Source organism: Colletotrichum fructicola (assembly GCF_000319635.2).
Source record: "Colletotrichum fructicola Nara gc5 chromosome Unknown KSG_Nara_v1_contig07, whole genome shotgun sequence".
NCBI lineage: Eukaryota > Fungi > Ascomycota > Sordariomycetes > Glomerellales > Glomerellaceae > Colletotrichum > Colletotrichum fructicola.
In genome coordinates this window covers 628,913-649,454 of record NW_027094057.1, presented here as the reverse complement: position 1 = coordinate 649,454, position 20,542 = coordinate 628,913, and the positions used below count along the sequence as shown (strand labels likewise).

At 53.9% G+C, this 20,542-nt stretch overlaps 7 protein-coding genes across 7 annotated transcripts; 3 read left to right on the top strand and 4 right to left on the bottom strand.

The window, feature by feature from the left end:
• Positions 1 to 284: 284 nt before the first annotated feature.
• On the top strand, positions 285 to 1,904 carry CGGC5_v011837 (uncharacterized protein; the record flags this gene model as incomplete). Its single annotated transcript, XM_066152602.1, has 2 exons — positions 285 to 1,093; positions 1,149 to 1,161. 2 exons carry the CDS (start codon positions 285 to 287, stop codon positions 1,159 to 1,161), a joined length of 822 nt encoding a protein of 273 aa, XP_066007885.1.
• Positions 1,905 to 2,064: 160 nt separating this feature from the next.
• On the bottom strand, positions 2,065 to 2,725 carry CGGC5_v011836 (uncharacterized protein; the record flags this gene model as incomplete). The annotated part of the gene is made up of 3 exons (XM_032030606.1): positions 2,065 to 2,297; positions 2,398 to 2,451; positions 2,554 to 2,725. 3 exons carry the CDS (start codon positions 2,723 to 2,725, stop codon positions 2,065 to 2,067), a joined length of 459 nt encoding a protein of 152 aa, XP_031889556.1.
• Positions 2,726 to 5,238: 2,513 nt separating this feature from the next.
• On the top strand, positions 5,239 to 7,075 carry CGGC5_v011835 (uncharacterized protein; the record flags this gene model as incomplete). The annotated part of the gene is made up of 3 exons (XM_032030605.2): positions 5,239 to 5,503; positions 5,568 to 6,890; positions 6,954 to 7,075. The coding sequence occupies 3 exons, from the start codon at positions 5,239 to 5,241 to the stop codon at positions 7,073 to 7,075; spliced, it is 1,710 nt and encodes a 569-aa protein (XP_031889563.2).
• A 1,066-nt stretch (positions 7,076 to 8,141) lies between these two features.
• CGGC5_v011834 (UPF0590 protein) lies at positions 8,142 to 9,402 on the top strand (the record flags this gene model as incomplete). Its single annotated transcript, XM_032030604.1, has 2 exons — positions 8,142 to 8,890; positions 9,153 to 9,402. 2 exons carry the CDS (start codon positions 8,142 to 8,144, stop codon positions 9,400 to 9,402), a joined length of 999 nt encoding a protein of 332 aa, XP_031889562.1.
• A 445-nt stretch (positions 9,403 to 9,847) lies between these two features.
• Positions 9,848 to 11,874, bottom strand: FUBT (Efflux pump FUBT; the record flags this gene model as incomplete). Its single annotated transcript, XM_032030603.1, has 4 exons — positions 9,848 to 9,868; positions 9,927 to 11,009; positions 11,067 to 11,168; positions 11,224 to 11,874. The coding sequence occupies 4 exons, from the start codon at positions 11,872 to 11,874 to the stop codon at positions 9,848 to 9,850; spliced, it is 1,857 nt and encodes a 618-aa protein (XP_031889561.1).
• Positions 11,875 to 13,857: 1,983 nt separating this feature from the next.
• CGGC5_v011832 (uncharacterized protein) lies at positions 13,858 to 15,021 on the bottom strand (the record flags this gene model as incomplete). The annotated part of the gene is made up of 2 exons (XM_032030602.1): positions 13,858 to 14,795; positions 14,856 to 15,021. The coding sequence occupies 2 exons, from the start codon at positions 15,019 to 15,021 to the stop codon at positions 13,858 to 13,860; spliced, it is 1,104 nt and encodes a 367-aa protein (XP_031889560.1).
• Positions 15,022 to 15,865: 844 nt separating this feature from the next.
• On the bottom strand, positions 15,866 to 20,114 carry ABCB6 (ABC transporter B family member 6; the record flags this gene model as incomplete). Its single annotated transcript, XM_032030600.1, has 3 exons — positions 15,866 to 18,922; positions 18,978 to 19,638; positions 19,687 to 20,114. 3 exons carry the CDS (start codon positions 20,112 to 20,114, stop codon positions 15,866 to 15,868), a joined length of 4,146 nt encoding a protein of 1,381 aa, XP_031889783.1.
• Positions 20,115 to 20,542: the final 428 nt, after the last annotated feature.

Sequence of the window (20,542 nt, the reverse complement as noted above, 5' to 3'; positions counted from 1 at the left end):
CAAATCATATGTCTATCAACATCGGGCTCGCAAGCTTGGTTAAAAGCCCAACAAGCGAATCCCAACAACAAATCATATGTCTATCAACATCGGGCTCGCAAGCTTGGTTAAAAGCCCAACAAGCTGGGATGCTCTTAAAATATTCTCGACGCTGCGTCACTGTGTCCAATTACTTCTTACCGCCCTTGTTATTTGTCGCCGTTCGTCGCTGATTGTTGCCGATCGTCATCACGTCGACAGCTTTATTCTCAATTTGATCGCAAACGACACAACACCAAGCCAAAATGCTTGGACACACGCTGCACGAACTCATCTTCATTCGTATATGCATATTCTTCCTGCAATACCCCATCATTACATACGCATCCGCTCTCGCCGTCTGCCTCCTGGGTCCCAAGCTCGGCTCACCAGACCCGCGATGGACGGCCGCTGCTTTATGGGTTGTCGGCTTCATGTTTGTTGAATTAGCGTATGCCTTATTCGTCTGGACACCGTATAAGATCCGCCTTGGGGAAGCCGCGAAACATCCAGCCCCGTTATCGCCGGCTGCGAGACGCGCACTGTTTGAACGATGCATGGCCACAGTTCCGAACCCGGAGTTGTACCTCCGTGGGTGGTTCCTGGGTTCAGAGATCAAGGACATTCGCCGTGACAATGTTCACGAGTTTCTTCTCTGGGCCTTCTTTGACGAAGGCGCTGAGGATAACCCTACTTCAAGCGAAGTTGAGGAGGAAGTGGGCCGATACATCAGCCGGACTGAACAATTGCTGGGTAGAGCATTTGAGGACGGTCGTGGCCCTGCGCAAAGTCTACGGCTTACTTTTGACGACATCGAGACCAAGTATCGCAGCTTTTGGTGGTACGTCATGATGGCTGTCGTGGACGCCGGCACCCATGTTCTCCTCGTGTTCAATGGCTTTGAATACTACGCTCAAAGCAGAGAAGACACCCTTGCCGTCTTCCCACCACGAATTCAACAACTCGCTGCCCAGCGTCGCTCTTCGACTGGGCTGAGCTATTGGCACCGCCCACATCAACAATCTGATCGACTTCCTATTATCTTCTTCCACGGCATAGGCATAGGGCTTTGGGTGTACGTTCGTTTTCTCGCTGAAATCAGTGCCAGTAAATTCAGAGGGGAGGGCCAGGTTGGGGTTATAGCTCTCGAGATTTTGCCGATATCCTTTCGGTTGACGAAGCCTCCTCTGGGAAAGGACGCTTTTCTCAAGCAATTCACCGAGATTCTCGACCGTCATTCGTGGGACAAATTTGTTCTTGTTTCTCACTCATATGGGTCTGTTTTGACAACGCATGTCTTGCGCTGTCCGGAGTTGCAGGCGAGAATCCCACGAGCGGTGCTCATCGATCCCGTGAGCATACTACTCCATCTCCCCGACGTGGCATTCAACTTCACACGGCGTCAGCCAAAGCGCGCCAATGAGTGGCAGCTATGGTACTTTGCAAGTACAGACCCAGGGGTTGCCCATTGCCTCGGCAGACACTTCTTCTGGAGGGAGAATGTCATCTGGGCCGAGGAGCTCGCAGGACACCATCCAGAATTGGAATACGCGGTTCGAACTGACGGATCAACGAGCGATGGGCGAACCGCAACAAGGAAGATCACCGTCTGCTTATCGGGGCAGGATTTGATAGTTGACAGCCATGCTGTCGCCAAATATTTGGCAGACGGGAAGTCAAGCGACCCCGCATGTGCGCAGGGCGAAGGGAAGCAAGGTCGGCGCAATGCTGCCGGAGTGACTGGTTTGGGAAGCGAGAATCGACATTCAGCTGGGTCGGACATAGACGTGCTCTGGTTCCCCTCCAGAGACCACGCGCAGGTGTTTGACTCAGTGCAGGACAGAGGGCGTATTGTCGATGTCGTACGAGAATACTGCGAGAAATGACAGGCAAGCGGCTCGGCAAATACACCATGGAGAAAATGAACTTGCGTGCGGGAAAGGGAAAGTCGCTTCTCAGTGGTGACTCCTAGACTCGGAGTGTTGTACCATGTGACACCACAGGAAGCCAGCTGTCAAGGCAGTCCAACTTCATTCGCAAACGGTCTCATTTGGCTCGGTCACCACCCCAATCTGTTAGGCCTACTACCACCGGCTGCGAGCCGCTGCGGGTGATGACCCACGCATTCTCTTGATCTGTTTCGTTAAGCAGCTGGTGTTCCGTCCAAGCCGGAACGAATGCGAAGTCTCCGGCTTCCATATCATGTCGCTTGACCTCTTGCGCCGCGCCCGGGCTGACAAGTAGAACTCCGGTGCCGGAGGTTGTGTAAATAATGGTATCTTGGCACATATTAGAGACCCATCACAAGGGGGCGGGAGGGCAGTACAGTGACAGGTTGGGGGCGTGAAAGAGGGGATAAAACGGGGGCACGATTCTGACCTTGCTCGCCGTGATGACGCACAGAGGATGTAGTGTGCGGTTGGAGAGTCAAAACTGCTTAAAATAGTTACACAGGGAGCGCCATCAGTGAGGAAGTATGTTGCGTGCTGGTTGGGCAGGGGGAGAGGCAGGCTGGACCGGCCGGGTGTAACATACCAGAAGCACAGAGCTTATCGCTTTTGCTGACAATGGCATCGGCCTCTTTGGCGGGGCCTGGTTCTGGAGTTGTATCGGGCGCGCGTAGCGTTGTTGCTTTTGTGATGTGAACCGAGGAGGATGAGATGATCATGGGAAGCAAGTCGCTGATGAGAGGGATCAAGGACGACATGGTTTCCTGCAGGATGCTGGTCAGGCGGGATTCCGAGGTTCCGGTGGTCCTCCAAGGTCGGAACTGCAGAAAGCGGTCTGGAAGTTCAGGCGTGTCGTCTTGACGCGCTCCGGAGACAGGAAGAGGTCGGGTCGGGGTTGGTAGGGCAGCCCTCCAGTGGCGGACGGAAGCTATCACCAAGTAGGAAGGAGACGTTGGGCGGTCTTGGAGGTGAAGTGGGCACTCCGGCAACGGCTACAGCGAATGGCCGGGATTCCAAGACACCGAGCGACTATATTGCTGGCTAAATGACTTAGGGTAGCCCCGAGAAAATCGGATTGCGAGTGTCACACGCGTTGATGCGAGACGAGACGATGTGACAAGGTGCTCAAGCAAGCTGAGCTGTTGGAGCAAGGCGCGTCCGTCGTGAAGGAGGTGTTGTGGTGGGGAGAGCCAGCGGCGAGGCCGACTGCACGGCAACGTTGACAGCGGATGATGACTGCCAGAAGGTAGTCGATTCTGACGTTGGATGGTGGTTCAGATATGGTTGCCAAGTGAGGGGCGTGGTATGGATGTTTTTGGAGCGAGGCTAGGGAAAATGATGTGATTCCCAGAACGAAGGATAAGCGTAATTAAGCCTGGTCACAAAAACCCAAGGGCCGGTGGGAAGCGAGGCTTCAAATGGGAGGTAAGGCAAGGTTAAGGTCAGGTAGCCTTGGATTGAGGTGAAAGTGGTTAGGGTCGAGGGTCGAGATTCGCTGGATCTGAGGGAATTGGAATGAAGTGAGCCGTAGCGTAGCGGACGACGTAGTGGTAAGAGGAAGGAGACGTGGATGGGAGCCCCGCCATGTCTTGGGTGCCTACCTACCTAATTGGGCAGGCTGGTGAACATTCTCGCTGACCTATATGTACACCGTTAGATGCATATATATGCATAGGGGCTGATCCCTTATGCGTTAATACGTCTGTAGTTGCATCTCAGACGGACGAACAAAAGAGACTGGGCCAGTTTCGACATGGACCAATGGATGTTTCTCACTCCCATTCAGCAAAGGTTCCTCTCCATATTCCACTCGCAAAGGTTCCTCTAAGCCAGGCTTGGCCAAGGCCTTTTGACGATGCATTGGTTGCACGACAAGAGAACCGCCGGCTTGGCCACGCCGAGGTTGTGGATCGACTGACTGGCTGCAGCTGCACGAGCATCAGATGGAACAGGATCCAGGCTCGAGATAAGAACGAGATGTTCGTTCAGTCTGCTGGATGCTGGGAGCAAGTCTCCAAATGGCAGCCTGAAGGGCGGCAACAGGCACCGTGGTGTTGCTCCAAGCTGCTGTATGCACCGCGAGAGGACCACAGGACCAGGCTTATCGATGGCGTTATCGCCGGGCTAGGCCCAGTTGCATCTATCGGGCATAACGTCCGATAAGCGAGAGCTCACAGGGTACTCAAGCCATGAGCTGAGGTTGAGTTTGGAGTGTTGAAAGGGGGCAAGGGGCTTGTTTCTTTTGTCAGGGGAGCTCAACGCCCGACTGCAAACTTCAAGCTTCACGTACCTCAATTGGAGGCCGGCATACTCCCGTACGCCTACCGGCAATAGTATCGGCTAGGTATTCGCAGGTAGGGTACTAGGTAGGTAGGTAGGTAAGGTGTGAACGCAACCATGTGCGTACATCCAATATGGCCAAAAGGCTCCCCGCAATCTTGCTGCTCCCGGCTCCCGGTGCCCCGTGCGCTGTGACCCAGCCCGGTGAGGAGCTGACGGGAACGTATCCTCCCGGGCTGGTTTCCAGTGAGTGAGAGGTGCAGCAGCAGCAGCAGCAGCAGCACCACCGGCATGCATATCCTCCACCCCAGCTAGCACCGCTGCACCTCATGCAACGCCCCGAGCAGCCTTCCTCTTCCGAGAACCAGATCCCATCCGCCGGGCACTGCATTAGTCGTGCCCCGACAACAGCTGCACACCTTACCAGGCTCCTGGCATGCCGTAACCGGGACTTCACAGCTGCTGCAACAGCAACCACCACCGATTGCTAGACCAAAGGAACCTCTGGTCCGACCGCGACGACGACTGCCACCTTCACACCCTCACCCCGGCTCGTCGGAGACGGAGACGGCGACGGAGACGTGGAGACACAAAGTCTGGAGTCATGACCCCAACACTGACGACTCCACGCCTCCCACGCATCATTGTTGCCCGACCACGTCCTCCATGACTTGTTGACTTGACACCTTGATAAGCCACCCGTCCTCGAACCACCGCCCGACCGACCGATCGAACCGACGACCTGCACCATCCTACCTCAACAACCTGCCACCAAAGCCAACGAACGCCCAGCACCCCCTTTTGGCTGGTCTCGCCTCCAAGGTCGTCCCCATAAAGCTGTGCCTAGTCCATCCGGAAAGGAAAGCCATAACACCTACTTGGCCAACCTTCTTCCTGCCCTGGACATCGCACGACGCTGTTCGCCCTGATCGGCAACGGTTGCCGACTGTGTGGCACACGACTCCTTGCCTTGCTTTGTCCCTGTCCAGACATGGTCACATCCGACAAGATGGCTTCTACTCCTCCCGCCTCCAGCTCGGCCTCCGACGACGCTGCCCCAGCACCCAGTACCATTTCAAATTCGAGTAGCAACTACGGCGGCATCGACCCGGAAGTTGAGTCGAACCTCTATATTCTACCATATGTATCCGACGAAGGTTTGCGAAGCGATGTTACGGACCGCCGGAAAACAATTGGATCACCTCAGACCGACTACTACCCGCTTCCAACTGGACTTAATAACGTGACGCCTGCTGGTACGCTGTCTTTCACACTAGTCTCCTTGTCCAACCGCCATCTAACTTGCAACTCATTTGCTAGACATTTATCCTCCGCCAGCCGACGGCTGCCTACTTCTCTCACTGCCCTCTGAACTCATAGACTCAATCCTCGCATACCTGTCGCCTTGCGATTTGGCCATTGTCTCCGAGACTTGTCGTAGCCTCCATGCCCACGCCGCATCCGACGTCCATTGGTATCAAAGGGTGCAAACGAACGTGCCGGGCGTAAAACTCGACACACCGTACCCGTGTAGTACCTACCGCGAGCTGTACACAGCCCATGATCCAAGATGGTTTCTACCCAAATACAAGATCTGGTTCTGCGACCGCGACCTCATGGGCAAGATGATTGTCGTGAGGTACGACCCGCGGAGAGGATGCATTGAAGGGTATCAGCTGCTGGCCATCAGCAATCGCACTACATACCAGCACTGGCCTGCCGATACAACCGTCATGATCCATGCGTTCGAGCCGAAAGTCAAGCTCCATTTAGACAAACCGGTACTCCAGTTCTACCCGAATTACCGAGAGCAGTCGCGCAACTTTTATGAGGCGATGAAGAATCGCTTTGCCGCCGAAGTACCCATGGTAATTAACGACCGGTCCGATGCCATGTTCAGCAATTTCCTCCTGGCTCGGCCGCTCGATGCAGCCACGGCCACTTCAAGAATGGGAACGCTCTTCCCATATGGCAATGTTTGGCCTCCTCCAGCGATTCCGGCTCGCCATCGTGTGGCAGGCGTTGTCTCAGGACTGCACGGTGACGACCTCACGCCAACAGATCTGCCGACTCGAAGAGCCGAGGCTTCTGACCAAGCCTTCCGCATCAGACATTGGATGGAGATGGCCGGTGCGCCGGCAGCGGGGCTGTTTGTCGGCGCGGGCCCTGCCGGCCTGATACGGGCTATTCATGCCAATCTTTCGGCGCGAGGCCTACCAGGAGTGCATATCGGCGAGGAGGTTGTCACTTACTCGACGCTGGATCCCATCGTCTACACGCCGACACCGCTCAAGCCATGGCGCGGCATTTGGGTAGGCGACTACAGCGGTCACGGCTGCGAGTTCTTGTTGATCAACCAGCCGGACGACGAAGAAGTATCTGACGAGGAGCTTGGTCTGGTGCGCTCTGCTGATGAGTCGGACGACGAGTGGACACGCCGACGTACGGATGCGAGAGTACACCGAGGCCGTTTGGAAGCAATTAAGCTCACCGGGGACCCTAATGTGCCCAGGGGAGAGTATACCTTCGTTGCAGACGACCTCGGCGAGGCAGGCTTTGTAGGGCTAGCCCAGGAACCTCCCTTCCAGGGCACACGAGTTGTGAAGAGCAAGGGACATGTGGCTGGAACCGGTTTCATGGAAGGTTAGTGCCAGCGTCCTCACTCCGTCGATGATGAATATATGCTAACGGCTCTTTGCTTTCCAGACAGATACATTGAGTCCCAGCTTATGCTTATTTCCCATGACAGACTTGCGCAATACTGGGTCACATTTGGTCACATAAGTTTCTTTGAAAGGGTCAATATCGACGAGTTCATTACACCGTGAGCTCCAGGCGGAAGATTGTTGAGAGTCATGGCATCGAAGAAGACGTGGAAGTGTTGTGTCCGTGTAATGAGTTGGCGGGCTTCGCTGCAGATGCGAACGTTACAGATTTACACATCTTAGCCTAGAGATGGGGAATGAATAACTCAGTAACGCCTCTAAAATACGGTATGCTTGTCAGCTCTCGCGCTCAAATAGAGGTCGTTCCTACAGAGCTTGCTACCCAGGATTAGTGTCGCAATCTGTCGTTGTGAACTGAGCTAAACAGCTTGACCTCGACCCCGCCACCCCACCCCGCAAAACACATGTTGAGTGAGATTAGCGCCATGCGAGAATTTATTTCCTGCTGATTTTCTTCGCTTCTTTGCTCCCGCTTTTATCTGACGTAATGACGAAAACTTTACAATCTTGTCCAGCTCGAATGGCATTCAAAACGCCACCCCTCATTGTTTCACATGCAATTATTCTGGTTGGATGAGGTAAGGCAGGAAACAGCCAGACGGTCGGTCCATTTCTCTACTGGTACGCGAAGTGGCAGTCCCTTAGTCTCTCATCTCAACGTCATTGCGGCTCGCTTTCCCCCCATTTTTTAAGCCTTACCAAACTTGGCGCATCCTTCCGCCTTAAAAGAGTGGTGGTGGTGAGCAAGGATCCTGGCGTTGCTTGACTTTCACACTTGAACCACCCAGCTGTAAACCCGCCTTCAGAACTTTGTCTGCCGCCAAAGTTCCGCATCTTGGGACGACACCTAGTTTACTTTTTTAACCTCGTCCCAATCGCGACTTCATTCACGATAGCAGCACGCGGCTAAATCAGTCTACTCTTGCTGTTGACTTGCTCATTGAGGTCCCGGACCAAGACAGCAAACTTCAGGCTTGCTCTGGTTGGAATCCTGAAACATTACAGCACAGTCCCCGGATTCACACGTTTTGTCTTGTGACGACATCCCCGTCCGGACTGAGATTGCATTCACTTTCATCGCCGTCAGTATCAGCAAACACCTTTGATTACGGCGGAGAGCAGGACCAAACTCATTACCCGAAAATAAGACCCCTCCCCTTCACCCATTATGTCAGACAAGTACATCCTACGGGTGACGGCCGGCCCGAACTACGACGCAGACTCACAAACCGAAGTCCAAGTCAACACCCCGAAGCCCATCAAAATCAGCACGCCACTCGCCGACATTGAGCTCAATGTCCGCATACAGAATTACGCCGGCCTCCCCCGCAAATCACCAACGACCTCATCCTACTTTTCCACGGAGCCTCACTCCAGCAACAATGACCAGTACAGCATCTCCTTCCGCTTCACGCCCAAAAAACCCGAGGGCTCCTCGGAGCAGGGCATCTCCGCCGCCGACCTCCAGTTCGGCAACGACTTTGACCACCCCATCAGGGACCGTCTGCCGCCGGGCTTCAACACGGCCATGAACATCGTCAAATGGTGGATCGACCCCGGCCTGGAGGGCGACGCCTACGCGGACACGCCGTACCTCTACGGGCCCGCTCTGAGTTCCTTCAACGTAATCCATGCGGGTGCGGGCACCTACGACGAGGAGAAGGGAGGACTCTGGTTTGAGGAGGGAGGCGACGAGGACGGGTTGGAGATGCGGGAGACGGTCGGTGCGCCCGCAACGTCCAAAGAGCGCATGAAGTGGGCGCTGAGGAAAGACAGCAAGGAACAGTGGGTGTTCGAGTACGGCAAGACGTACGGCATGGACTTTTTCAACCCGTACCTGGACTTCTCCAACTTGGCTCTTCGCTTGCCCGGTTTCCAGCTTGCCATCATGAAGTACTGGGACGGACAGGGACTGAGGTGAGTTGACTACCCCTTTTCTCTTCCAGGCTTGGCCGTTCTTGTGTGTTTTACCTGCGATTTTACCCCGCTTTGATTCTTTCATGGTACTCAGTCCCTTCCCCTGGGACTGATTTTGGAATTGGAACTGGGATCGGAATTCAGCGACACTACGCCATGGCACGCCATTCCTGGAAACGAGGAAACCTTTCTTATGTTCACTTCTCATGTCGTTCTTACTTCTTTGCAGGGAAGAAGGGCCGAAGCGCTCACACCAGCTCAGATATGTTCTCCGGAACCGTTCCACCGGCGACGTCTACCTCGTGGTCCTCTTCACCATCCATTACAAGACCGACGTAAACGAGGACGGGACGCTCAAGGCGGATGCTGATGGGCCCAAGGCCGGAGACTTGCCGCCGCCCGACAAGGAGCAACAGGACGCCCATGACGAAACCAAAGCTCTCGACGAGGCCAAGAAGCATTTGGGCCCGGTTCCGCAAGAGGCGGATACGAATGCTGATGATGTGGACTGAGCGATTCGTGGATATGGGTTGGAGGACAATGCATGTGATTCAGGCGCTCGTAGAGTATACACAATTGAGCAGTGGTTTTGAACAGTTTTAGACACCTGTATGGCCTTCACAAAGAAGTTCTGCATTATCGGAATCTATGTATGTGTCTATCTAATACTCGCATCTGGTCTGTAAGGCGGGGAACCCAGTCTCATGAAGTTGGTTCAAAATGCCTGAGAACTTTTTTGCCCACGAACATTGAAGATATGCAGTATGAAGTCGTTGCAAATGATGATGTTATAGAAAATGCGTTGCTGTGCAGATGATCGAGATGGCTTGAAATCTTGTCTTGGGTATCTTCATTTACTTTTATGCAAAATCACATCGTCAAATCGACGGCATACCTGTATGGTGCCGATTGCGACCAACATGTCGTTATTATCATCCAAGTAGATAGTCGCGCCTTTCATCTTTGAGGTTCGAGATTCTTTTCACAAGGAATTAGCTTCATACGTTTCAGAGGCAGAAGGATGAGGAGTACTCACGATGGCGAACTTGCTCTTGGCCCGGATCTTCTCACCGAAAAACACGAGCGCCCAAGGAATGAGGGTCAGGCCCGTGGCGATGCCGCCGAGCAGTGCCCCAGCACGGGCCTCGCCGAGATTTCGGAATAATGCACCGGTCACAAGGGGGAATATTCCGCCCAAGATGTTACGGCAGCAGGACTGCGCCGCCAATGCCGAGGAAGCGAACTTATGGTAAATGTCGGCGAAATAGTTGAATGTCGCCAGGTAGACCGAATAGATACCCCACGTAGCGAAGGCAATGCCAATTGCAGGAGCGATCCAATGAACCTCGTGGCGAGCAGTGAATCCGAAGAGGAAGAGACCGATGGGTAGCAGGGTGGCTGTGATACAAGTGAAATAAAGACGCGACTCAGGTGCCTCGGCGGGTAAGCGTCGTCGCATGAAGAGCCAGAATGAAGACAAATTGTCTGGGGCAACATCGGCACGCCACTGAGGCAACTTTAGGAGCTCATCCTGCAGGACTCCAACGATGGTGGCTACCACGGAGCCAACGATCATGGCGCTGAAGAAGTACCCAGAGTGCTCAATATCCCAATTCCTCGTTCGCGAGAATGCCAGTGGGATGCTGCCAAATGTGCAGTACAAGACAGCCCAGGCAAAAGCACACCAGAGGGAGAAGAAGAAGACGACAGGTTCCGTGAAAAGGAGGAGAAATGGTCTGGACACGGAGACGGAAATCATCGTGGCGACAGAAGCTCTCTCCTCGTCCTCCTTTACGAGCCAGCGAAGTCTTTGCGGCGACAGCTGTGTTGAGCATCGTGGACTTGAGCGACACGTTGTAGATGACTTTTCTTGCCCGGAGCATGAGCCTCCTTGGGTATCAGTATCCGAAGTTGAATCCGTCGTGGTGTTGTTGGTGTTGTTCGTCGTGTCCTCTAGCCACACGCCGTAGTGGCCAGCCGTCTCGAGTTGCTCGTACCAGTGGTTAATGAACCTAGCTTTCCTGGAGAGAATGACCGAGCCTCGACTTTCTTTGAAGAGAACAGCAAGAGCAATGACGAGAACCGCGTCGATGATGACTTGATGCCAGAAGATCCATTTCTAGATTGATATTGGTTAGCACGTGTATGGTGTAACAGAAACAGCCGGGAGACAAACCCATGCCATGGTCGGGTCAGTGGCTCCCATACGCTTGGTCATGATGGCAGCAACCAATGGACCTGCCCCCGTCCCGGCCAAGACTGCACCGCTGAAGATGGCCTGGGGTGATGTTAATTACTAATATGAACCCAGGGCACGGGAAATCGGTAAATACCATCGGCGTATTCCTCTGCTCCTTTGCCCAAAGATCCGCAATGACGCCGCCAATGACAGAACTGAAGACGGAGCCGCCCACGCCCACCAGAAAGCGAGCAATGAGCATAGCGGCAAGATTTGGTGCCACGGAGCAGACGGCTTGGAATATGACATAGATCACACCGGATATGATGAAGACGGGATATCTACCCCAGAGTTCTGACAGGGGGGCCAGAACCATGGGCGAGAGGGCGAAACCTATGCAGAATGTGGTGATACCGGTAAGCATTGCCAGACGAGTTGTGTCCAGGTCTGCAGCCATGATGGAGGCCGGGGGCGAGTAGGATCCAGCAGTGTAGGCTGTCAAGAAGGTGGCGATGCATGAGAGGGCCAACATTAGGTATTTGCGTCCGTGAGGCCATTGCAGAGGATTGGAGAAGCGGTTGAGATCCGGGGCCGGTGGAAGCGGTGGTGACTCTGGTGACTCGAGAAAAGCTGGCTCAGGAATAACCGATTCGAAGGTGAGGTATTGGTAGGTGATGGGGCTGTTCTCGTCAAGAGGAGGGGTTTCCGAGCCAGGTTGGAGAGAGGTTTGGAGGAGCGAGGGTGACTGCCCCGTTGCGCCAGAGCCCTGGGGCGCCTTCTCGATATCGTGGCTTGAGCTCGTCATTGTTGCCGAGGTGTGTGAGGAAGTGCAAAGACGACGGGCTATATCGAAGGCGGCGGCAGCGGCCTGATCAGAAACCTAAGTATCTGCAGGCAAGTTGCTGACAATTCCGGAATCCATGACCGGCCTCCACACGGTGCACAGATGAGATCCAAAAAGAGGGTGCGCAAAAGCCGAGAGAAGCAGGCAAGTGACGTTCCTGGAGTTTGCATCGAGGGCGTGGCAGGATGTTATATTATAGGACCGGATATGCGGCCAGGTGAGCGGGAATAAGAGAAGAGGGACCCGGCTGGCTGTGCCCTACCCTGGCAAGCCCGGCCTGGTCAATCTGCACACGACTGGTTCCTTGCTCCTTTCCCCCCCTGGCAGCATGGCACCGCTGGCACCTATCCGTATTCGTAGGCGGTCAGGGTCCCGGATGGGGATTGGAGACTGCAGATTGGAGAACGAGTATGCCAGATGCCGGATGGCAGATGGGAGATGCGATTGTTGGCAGCTCAGCTCAGCCCAACTCGAGGCGGGAGGAAGACCGGTCTCCGACCTCGTCCGCCGTCTGCGTGCGACAGGCCAACGCAAATCGTATCCCGGTCCGCTGTGCTGAGCCTCGGACGCGCAGTTGTGGACGGTACCCCGCGAATCTTGGTAATATCGAGTTCAGCGAAACGGATCTCGACATGATGTGCTGTGCTGACCCAGCCGTGTTTGCCGTTTGCCGGAGCGAAGGGAAGGGGAGGGAAGCGAAGCGAAGCGACGCGGGGAGGATCAGCCCGCGTGCAGCGACACCACCTCATCAGCCTCAGTCAGGGAGGGCGCGTCTCGGGGTCGCTGCTAATTAGCTCGCTCAGGACTCAGGTTGTCATCGCTCGTCATCCTGCCTGATGCTGCTGTCCCGGCCTAGGGGATGGCGGGAACCAAAATTTGATGGTAGATGCAGTCGCAGATCGCCAACAGACGGTCCATCCATGCCGCCAATGTCACACTTACGGCTTGCCAGGTTGTTCCACTTCGCTCAAACTGGCATATCGACATCGAAGACAGACAGACTGCGGCTGCTGCTTCTCTCATGATGCTGGCAAGGGCCAGACCGAGACCAAACCACGGGCATGGAAACCCGCGCGGGTTTAGTGACGGGGTCGTCTCGTTGCCAAGAGTCGACCCCGGGGGTCATCTGGGGTGGTCGCATGGCCATGAGCAAGCGAGCTGCTTTGACAAGTGCCTGAATCGTCCGTCCGTCCGTTTGTCCCCGCCATCTCTAACCAATCTGGGAATGAACCGGCATCTACGTCTCGACTCTTTTTCGTTCCCATCCTATTCCCGGGCGGTCTGGGCGAGTGCGCAAGACTCAAGTAGCCGCAGAGACGGCGTCATCTTGAGACGGAGTGGTGCATCGGTTACCGGCTATTCCTAGCCTTTGAATGATGGAGTCGTGATGATGCTAAGCTGGTCCGGTCTGATCTGGTCCAGTCTGGTCTGGGGAGCCTACCGTTGGAGAGCCGATTGAAGCAGACACAGACACGGTGTGAGATTTAGTGTGAGATCACCGAGATGGCAAAATGTCGGCAAAGACCCAAAATCAAAGTCACATCTACGTTGGATGTGCCAAGCTTACGTGGAGTAGACGCGATTAATGACTTTTTTAAACCCTGTTATTCCCGATGCTCCACGGCATCGGTGAGATTCCTTGATCCTTGTTGGCTATTTACAATGCCCTGACCAATCCTCTCTTCTTGACCAAACCTCAGAACCTCTTATTCCATTCTCCTCATCCCCTTGCCCCCGCCATTACCTGGAATAACTGAAAACAAAAACTTCTTTTGCGCGCGTCCGTGTCCTTTTGTGTGTAATCCAACAAATTGTACCGAGAACTTTTGGTACGCTCGGTCGAATCAATCCAACAGCTCATCGCCTTTTCTTCGTCAGCCTTCCTATGCCGGTAGTTCGCTGGTGAATGAACGAAGAATTCCGGTCTTTCCGCGAACCATGTTCTTAGTTTTGGTTGACGGCCTGCATGTAAGTGCCAGTGAGAGAAGTCTGGTGGTACGTGCCAGCGGGCGGGTTCTGAGGGTAGGCATCGGTAGGAGTAGCCTGGTCGGGGGATCCAGTAGTAGAAGTAGGCTGGATGTAAGTCGTTGCCGAAGGAGAACTCTGGATAGATGGTCCAGCAGTAGTCGGACTCTGAATATAGCTGTCACCGGGCAGTTCGGCCGGTTGAAGCTGGATTTGGTGCTGCGGGTGAGGTTGGTAAGCAATGTAGTTGCGCTGGGAACCCACGGTGCTTTGAGGATAAGAACGCGAACCACGATCCTGATAGGCTGGAAAGATTTCCGTCTGCGTTCCGCCGCCGTACTGAGTCGGGGTCAGGTCCTGAAGCTGGTACTCATCTTGGTTCTGTTGAGCGCTTCCGTTCTGCATGCCCTCCGGACGAGGAAGTGGGCAAGGGGCGCGATGACCAAAAGGGAAGGCATCTTCGTCCGCGGACGGCGAGTGCGCAGTTTCGCCGTATGTAGGTTCCCACCGACCAAGGCTGCTGTTAGCCAGGCGAGCGTTGCCATCTTTGACCGCTTCACGGCTACGACACCATGCCTTGAGAATGGCAATGGCGATGAGCGAAAGAATGATTCCACCAACGACACTGGGGATGATAATGATTAACTGCGGGTTGGGCGCGCTGTTATCACTGGCCTCCGGAGCTGGCACCCCGCTGTTGGTGGGGGTTGCGAGCCCGCTGGTCGCCGTCTGTGAAGCAGAAGCCGAAGTCGTGGCGAAAGTAGTCGGCTCCGTGAACCACAGAGTTGATCCACCTGTAGTAGGCCTAGTGACTGTCTTGAATGACGAAGTGATTTCGGCGGACTTCGTGGACTTTGCTGTAGCAGAGGTCGCAACATTGGAAGTCTTCGTGGTAGCAGGTTCGGCAGTGGCCGTGGCTAGTTTCTCATGTAAGTGACTTACTTCAAAAAGTCAAATCGTATTGAAGCTGAACTTACTCAATTTCTTCCTTCCGCGGGTTGCAACTGCGCCGCCCGAGTTCCACGCCGAGTCACTGGAAGCTGATACGGGAGGCTGACGGCCAGGCTTGGAAGTCTCCGTAACCATGGCAATGTAGCCCATGGTCTTGCTGTCGGCAAGACCGCTGTGATCGATCTTCTCCATCTTGAACAGACTTAAGAGATGAAAGTTTCCCTGCGTTTTTCTGATGTCAGATTAAATTGAGAGATATGGGGGTGAAGGGCAGCACTCACGATCTGGGCTGGCGGTTGTGAAGTGAAGGACGAGTCCGTGAGAAATTGGAACTCGCAGGTAATATTGGAAGCCTGAGAACTGTTGAAAAGGAGACAGCTCGACAGGATATAGTCAAACTCAGAGTGAGAGCTAGCTGATCTCGCTCACAGATAGCGAATGTAGCGACGCAAAGGAGAGAAGAGAGGATGGGGAAGTGTCGATGGTAAAACGAGTGAGGATGGGTTGGCAGGAAGAAAAGTTTGCTTCTCAGGCAGGGTCGGTGAATATTATTCAACCCAGGCGTTCTGCCGCGTCTCGTCTCTCCCTTCAACAGCTTGGGATGAAAAGCCGGAGCGGTCAGGGGCGCGTCTTCAGTCCTTGAGGAAGCTGCTCAAGCGGTAACTACCCTGCTCTTTCCTTCTTCAAGTGGCGGAAGAGGAAGGAAAAAAATCTTCTAGTGCCTCTTGAGCGTGGGGGATGGATGGGTGGTTGAAGGACGTGTCATTGGCCGATGAGGGCGAGGACTGAGGTGGGCGACTCATCACGATGTAGAGGCTAGACTGCGTTGAGTTATGTGCGGCTGTGAACTGTATGCGACAAAGGGGGTGGTGCTTTGCGGACGTAGGTTCTCTGAATGCATCAGAAGATGGGGATGTACAGAAGGAAAGCTTCCAGAAACACATCTTGGCAAGCGGAACACATTGGACGGGAGTGATGTTGACTATAAACTGTATATACACACAAGTTGCAAGTTGCAAAAGACTCTTGGCTCTATCTAGAGGTCTTCCTCAATGAGTCTGGGAAACACACTACCCCTGAGCTGCAGCTCATCGAATCCGCCCTCCTCGACCACTTGACCCTCTTCCATAACAATGATGCGATCAGCCATGCGCATCATTTCTCTGTTGTGTGTGACAACGATGACACTCGTACCGCTGTTTACCTGATCCTTCAACACTCTTCCGATAGTCTGCCTGATGAAATCCGCAGTTTGTCCATCCAGTGCGCTAGTGGGCTCGTCCATGATCAATAGACGTGGTCTTCTGACGATGGCTCTTGCAATACAGATGCGTTGGGCCTGACCTCCAGATAAGTCTTGTCCACCATCGCCGATCATCGTATTGTAACCTTGAGGGAGTGAGATGATGAAGTCGTGGATGCCCGCGGCCTGGGCAGCTCTTTGCAAGTTGTTGGGATGGCGCAGGTCTGATGCATCTGCAAGGCCATAGACGATGTTCTCCGAGACCGAGGTTGGGAAGAGGAACGGCGTCTGCGGCACGTAAGAGACGAGAGAGCAAAGTTGAGATTTGCTGATTCGGTTGAACTCGACTCCTGCGTAGGTCAAATGAGCCATCTGGGTTTGGCCGGCAGAGTTCGATCGAGATGGCTGATAAATTCCCAGGAGCAGAGAAAGAATGGTGCTCTTGCCGCATCCTGAAGGACCGACTATTGCCGCGTAAGCTCCTTGGTCAAGTTGCAGAGAAATATTGTGCAAAACTTGGTGCTCGGGGCGCGATGGGTATGAGAACTCGAGGTTGCGCATATTGATTGGAAACAGGGTGCTGAGAACTCGGCGATCGTCTGTCTCGGATTTCTCGGATGGCAAGGTAGCAAGACGGATCATGCGTGATGCGGCGGCTTGCGAGACTGAGAGTTGCGGAATGTAGTTGACCATCGAGCCTGCCTGGCCGACACAGAAAAGGAGTAGATTGACGACTTGCTGAAGGCTGGCAGGCGACAGTTCGGTCTGATCAGCCGAGAGGTAGATGCCATAGTAAAAGACGATGGCAATGACGAAGTAGTTCATGGACTGGTTGAGACCAAACAGCGCGCCTATTCTCCAACCTCTTTCACTTCCGAAGTCGTAAATCGTCCTGATATACTTGGCGTGCCGCTGACTGAAGTGCTTCTCTAATGTAAATGCTCGGGTGACGCGGATATTGACGAGGACATCTCTCACGAAAGATGCCGTTTTGCTCGCAGCTTCATCGCAAGTCAAATCCCAATTGGCGCTGGTGAAAGCAAGGATCTTGACGGTTGCCAGGATGATTGGTGTCGTGGCGATGGCTACAAGCGTCAGCTTCCAAGAGATTGTTAGAGCCCAGAGTGTCGACACCGCGACCATGACAGTCACCATCAGAACAATTGGTGCAAAGCGAGAAACCAAGTTTCTCATCTCCTCTGCATCGCGGTCTAAAGACTCGCTGATGCGCCGCGCGGAGTTCGTGTCTCCGTCGAACCATGCCTTTGGCTGCTGAAGGATGCGTTTCAGTCCCTCGAGGCGAAGAGAGCAGATCCAGGCTTGACCAACAGCCTCCATGGCATATCGCTCAAGGTACATCGAAGCACCACTGATGACTGCAATGATGATCATGTAGATGACCCACTCTTTGCTGGCAGCCAGTCTATTCCCATCCTCCCAGAAAGTGGCGAGGAGTCGAGCGAAGCAGTAGGAAAAAGCAGGATTGCATCCAGCGGCGATGACGCAGGAAAAGAGACCAACAATAAGTTTGGACCTGTCTTTGTCTGACAAGTTTGGCCAAACACTGCGAAGGACAGAACTGAGGGGCACGACATTGGTGCATGAAGGCTTGGCTACCTCCATGTTTGTCTCCTGGCCAAGGTCTTGGGTGCCATGACTTTCGGCATCGTCAGAGGTGACGAACTGGGTTGCACTTGGCTGGCGATGTACTCGAGTTGAGTTTGCGCGAGAGTTCCGTGTGGCGTCACCTGCGATCTGAACGGCGGCTATGCTTGACCGGTTCGGGGCTTGGACAGAATCGTGATGGGAGGGGGCCTGGTCGTAGAAAGAACCTCTGATACTCTCCCACTCGGTCGAAATATCAGCGCTCTCCGAAAGAGGTAGAGCCCTACTGAACCCAGTCAACGAGTTTGGACGTGCTGCATTCATACCCCATTTGCTTGTGTATGCGGAGGTGAGCTCCATGGAGTTGCACCAAGTAGATCTCTTGGTAGCGCGAGCCTGGCGAGAGTCTCTGAAAGAGTGCAACCCTTCGATTCCAATGGGGATGTGCTGAATCTGGGACTCTGTCATTTCATCGTTGACTTCACCCATCGACATATCGGCTTGCTCTGGACTCATCTGCATGCAAGTTTCGTTTGGTCCTGAATCCATTCGTGCAAATAGGCCATCTCGGGCTCTTGACAATGTCTTCCGAGTGCCTTGCTGGATAACCTCTCTGTTTTCCAAGACGTAGACGAAGTCGTTGTCCGCAATCTGAGACAAGTCGTGGGTGATGATGATTGTCGTCTTGTCTTTTCGCCAGCAGCGAACCGCCTCCATGACGAGTTGCTTGGTGGATTGATCTAGTCCACTAGTGGCCTCGTCAAGAATGAGAACCGGAGGATCTCTGACCCTGGCTCGCGCAATGGCAAGACGCTGCTTCTGGCCACCGCTAAGACCGCTGCCGACGGAGTCGATCAACGTGTCTAGACCTTGGTCCAAGGTTGCTATCGTAGACTGCAGAAGTGCCATGTCACAGGCTTGCTTAACTTCTTCCATGGAGACGAAGTTGGGTGCAGGGTGACCGAGGGTAACATTGTCGCGAAGGGTGCCTTGAAAGATGACACTAGACTGCTGGACCAGGGTGACATTCCTGCGGAGCCATTCTTTATCCAGTGTGCCAATGTTACGGCCGTCGACAAGTATATCTCCGTACCAGGTGTCGTAGAAGTTGACCAAGAGGCTGCCGAGAGTGCTTTTTCCGGAGCCACTCTTGCCGACAACGAAGCATGTCTGTCCAGCGGGAAAGTGAAGCGAAACTCTGCTGAGAATTATGTGTTGAGGGTTCGACGAGTATGCAAAGGTCACCTGAAGATGTTACTTAAATACCCATGATATGGTTCTGAGGGAACTTCGTCTTTACCTCCTTGACTTTGATATCTCCATGACAGGTCTCCGGGGTGACCAAGGCCTGACTCGCTCTCTGCGGTCGTCTATCGGGAGAGATTCCTGTCGTCTGCTTGAGATGCTGGCCGGCGGACATACCCTTGACGAGGATGAGCCATTGAGGGATGACATTCGCTATTCCTTGAAAAGCCGTCAAAGTCGCGTAGAAAGTCGTAAGAATCTGTCCTGCGTTGGCGCCGAGCGTCACCAGCCAAAGACCGACCCAAAAGCCGCCCACGAAGAGACAAGAGATCCAACATTGCATATAGGAAATTTGAATGGCATTGCAATGAGCCTGAATCATGTGCTGCTCCTTCGAGGCTTTGATGGTGTTGTGATACTGCCACACCTCTTGGTTGAAGCCGTTATAAATCTTGACCAGGTCGATACCGCTGACTGAGGCGTTGACTTGCTTAGAAGCGTCATCGAGATGCTGCCGTTGCTTTTCGATCGCGGGACCCAGCTTGCGGTTTACCACATACATGACGGCCGCAGACATGGGCGCCGTCATAATCAAGAAAAGAGTCAGCTTCGCAGAAAATGCGAAAGCCACAGTGATGCAGGCAATGGATGAGAAGATGTCTGTAAGCAAGAAACCGAAGACTTGAGACGTTGCCATCTGTAGATCGCGGATTTGTCTAGTTGATGTCAGCAAGGAGCAGGAGCTTCACGGGATGACGACTCACGATTCGACCCGAACAAGAATACTAGGCGTTCCATCGGCCTGGCAATCATACCATGACATTCTCTGATGCAGAAGATCCTGAAATATGTTCTGTCTAGCCTGTCTAGCCTGGAACTCGCCAAAGAGGATCCAAGACGACATGAGTGAGGCGTTGGCACCCAGTGCTCCTAATCCGACGCAGCAGAGGATAACGCACCATCTTGACGTCTGGGATAAAGCGTCGGCGTCGTCCAAGATGCCACTGCCGTAGTCTGCGATGACCTGGAAAATTTGACCGAGGATGAGCGCGTACCCTATCTTCACTGCAGCGCAAATGCAGGCAGCTACGACGGCAAGAACCAGGATTGACAAGTGCTTCCACTCCGTAAAAGCGAAGAGATGCTTCCAGGTAGCCGTTTCCCGGGGCTGTGAATCGGGATCCTGATCCATGGCGATGGGATTGTCCTGTGGCCTAGGGAAATGCAGGATTTTGGGGGTGCCAGAGATGATGGAAGAGAGAAATCTCTAGATAGAGCTTAGAGGGAAAGAGTCACTGGAAGAACAGGCAGAAAAGACCTGGGCGGGTCTTGAGGAGCATGACGAGTTGGTGCTACCCTCGAGGGTAGTGATTCTCGATGTGGGTTGCTGGAGGGAGAAGATGCGCATATGGTGCCTGCTAGTTTCTTTGTGGCTGGACGATATCTGCATCGTGGACTCCACCTAGGTGTGCCTGTGTGCCTATGTGCAAGCGTATCCTCTTGAAGTAGCACTCGGCTGTCATTCTGAATCGTAGGTAAGAAGCTGCATTGTAGGCATTCTTTGTTGAGAATCTCCGAGTCCATGACAAGGGCAACGAAAGTAGGATTTGGGAATGAAAG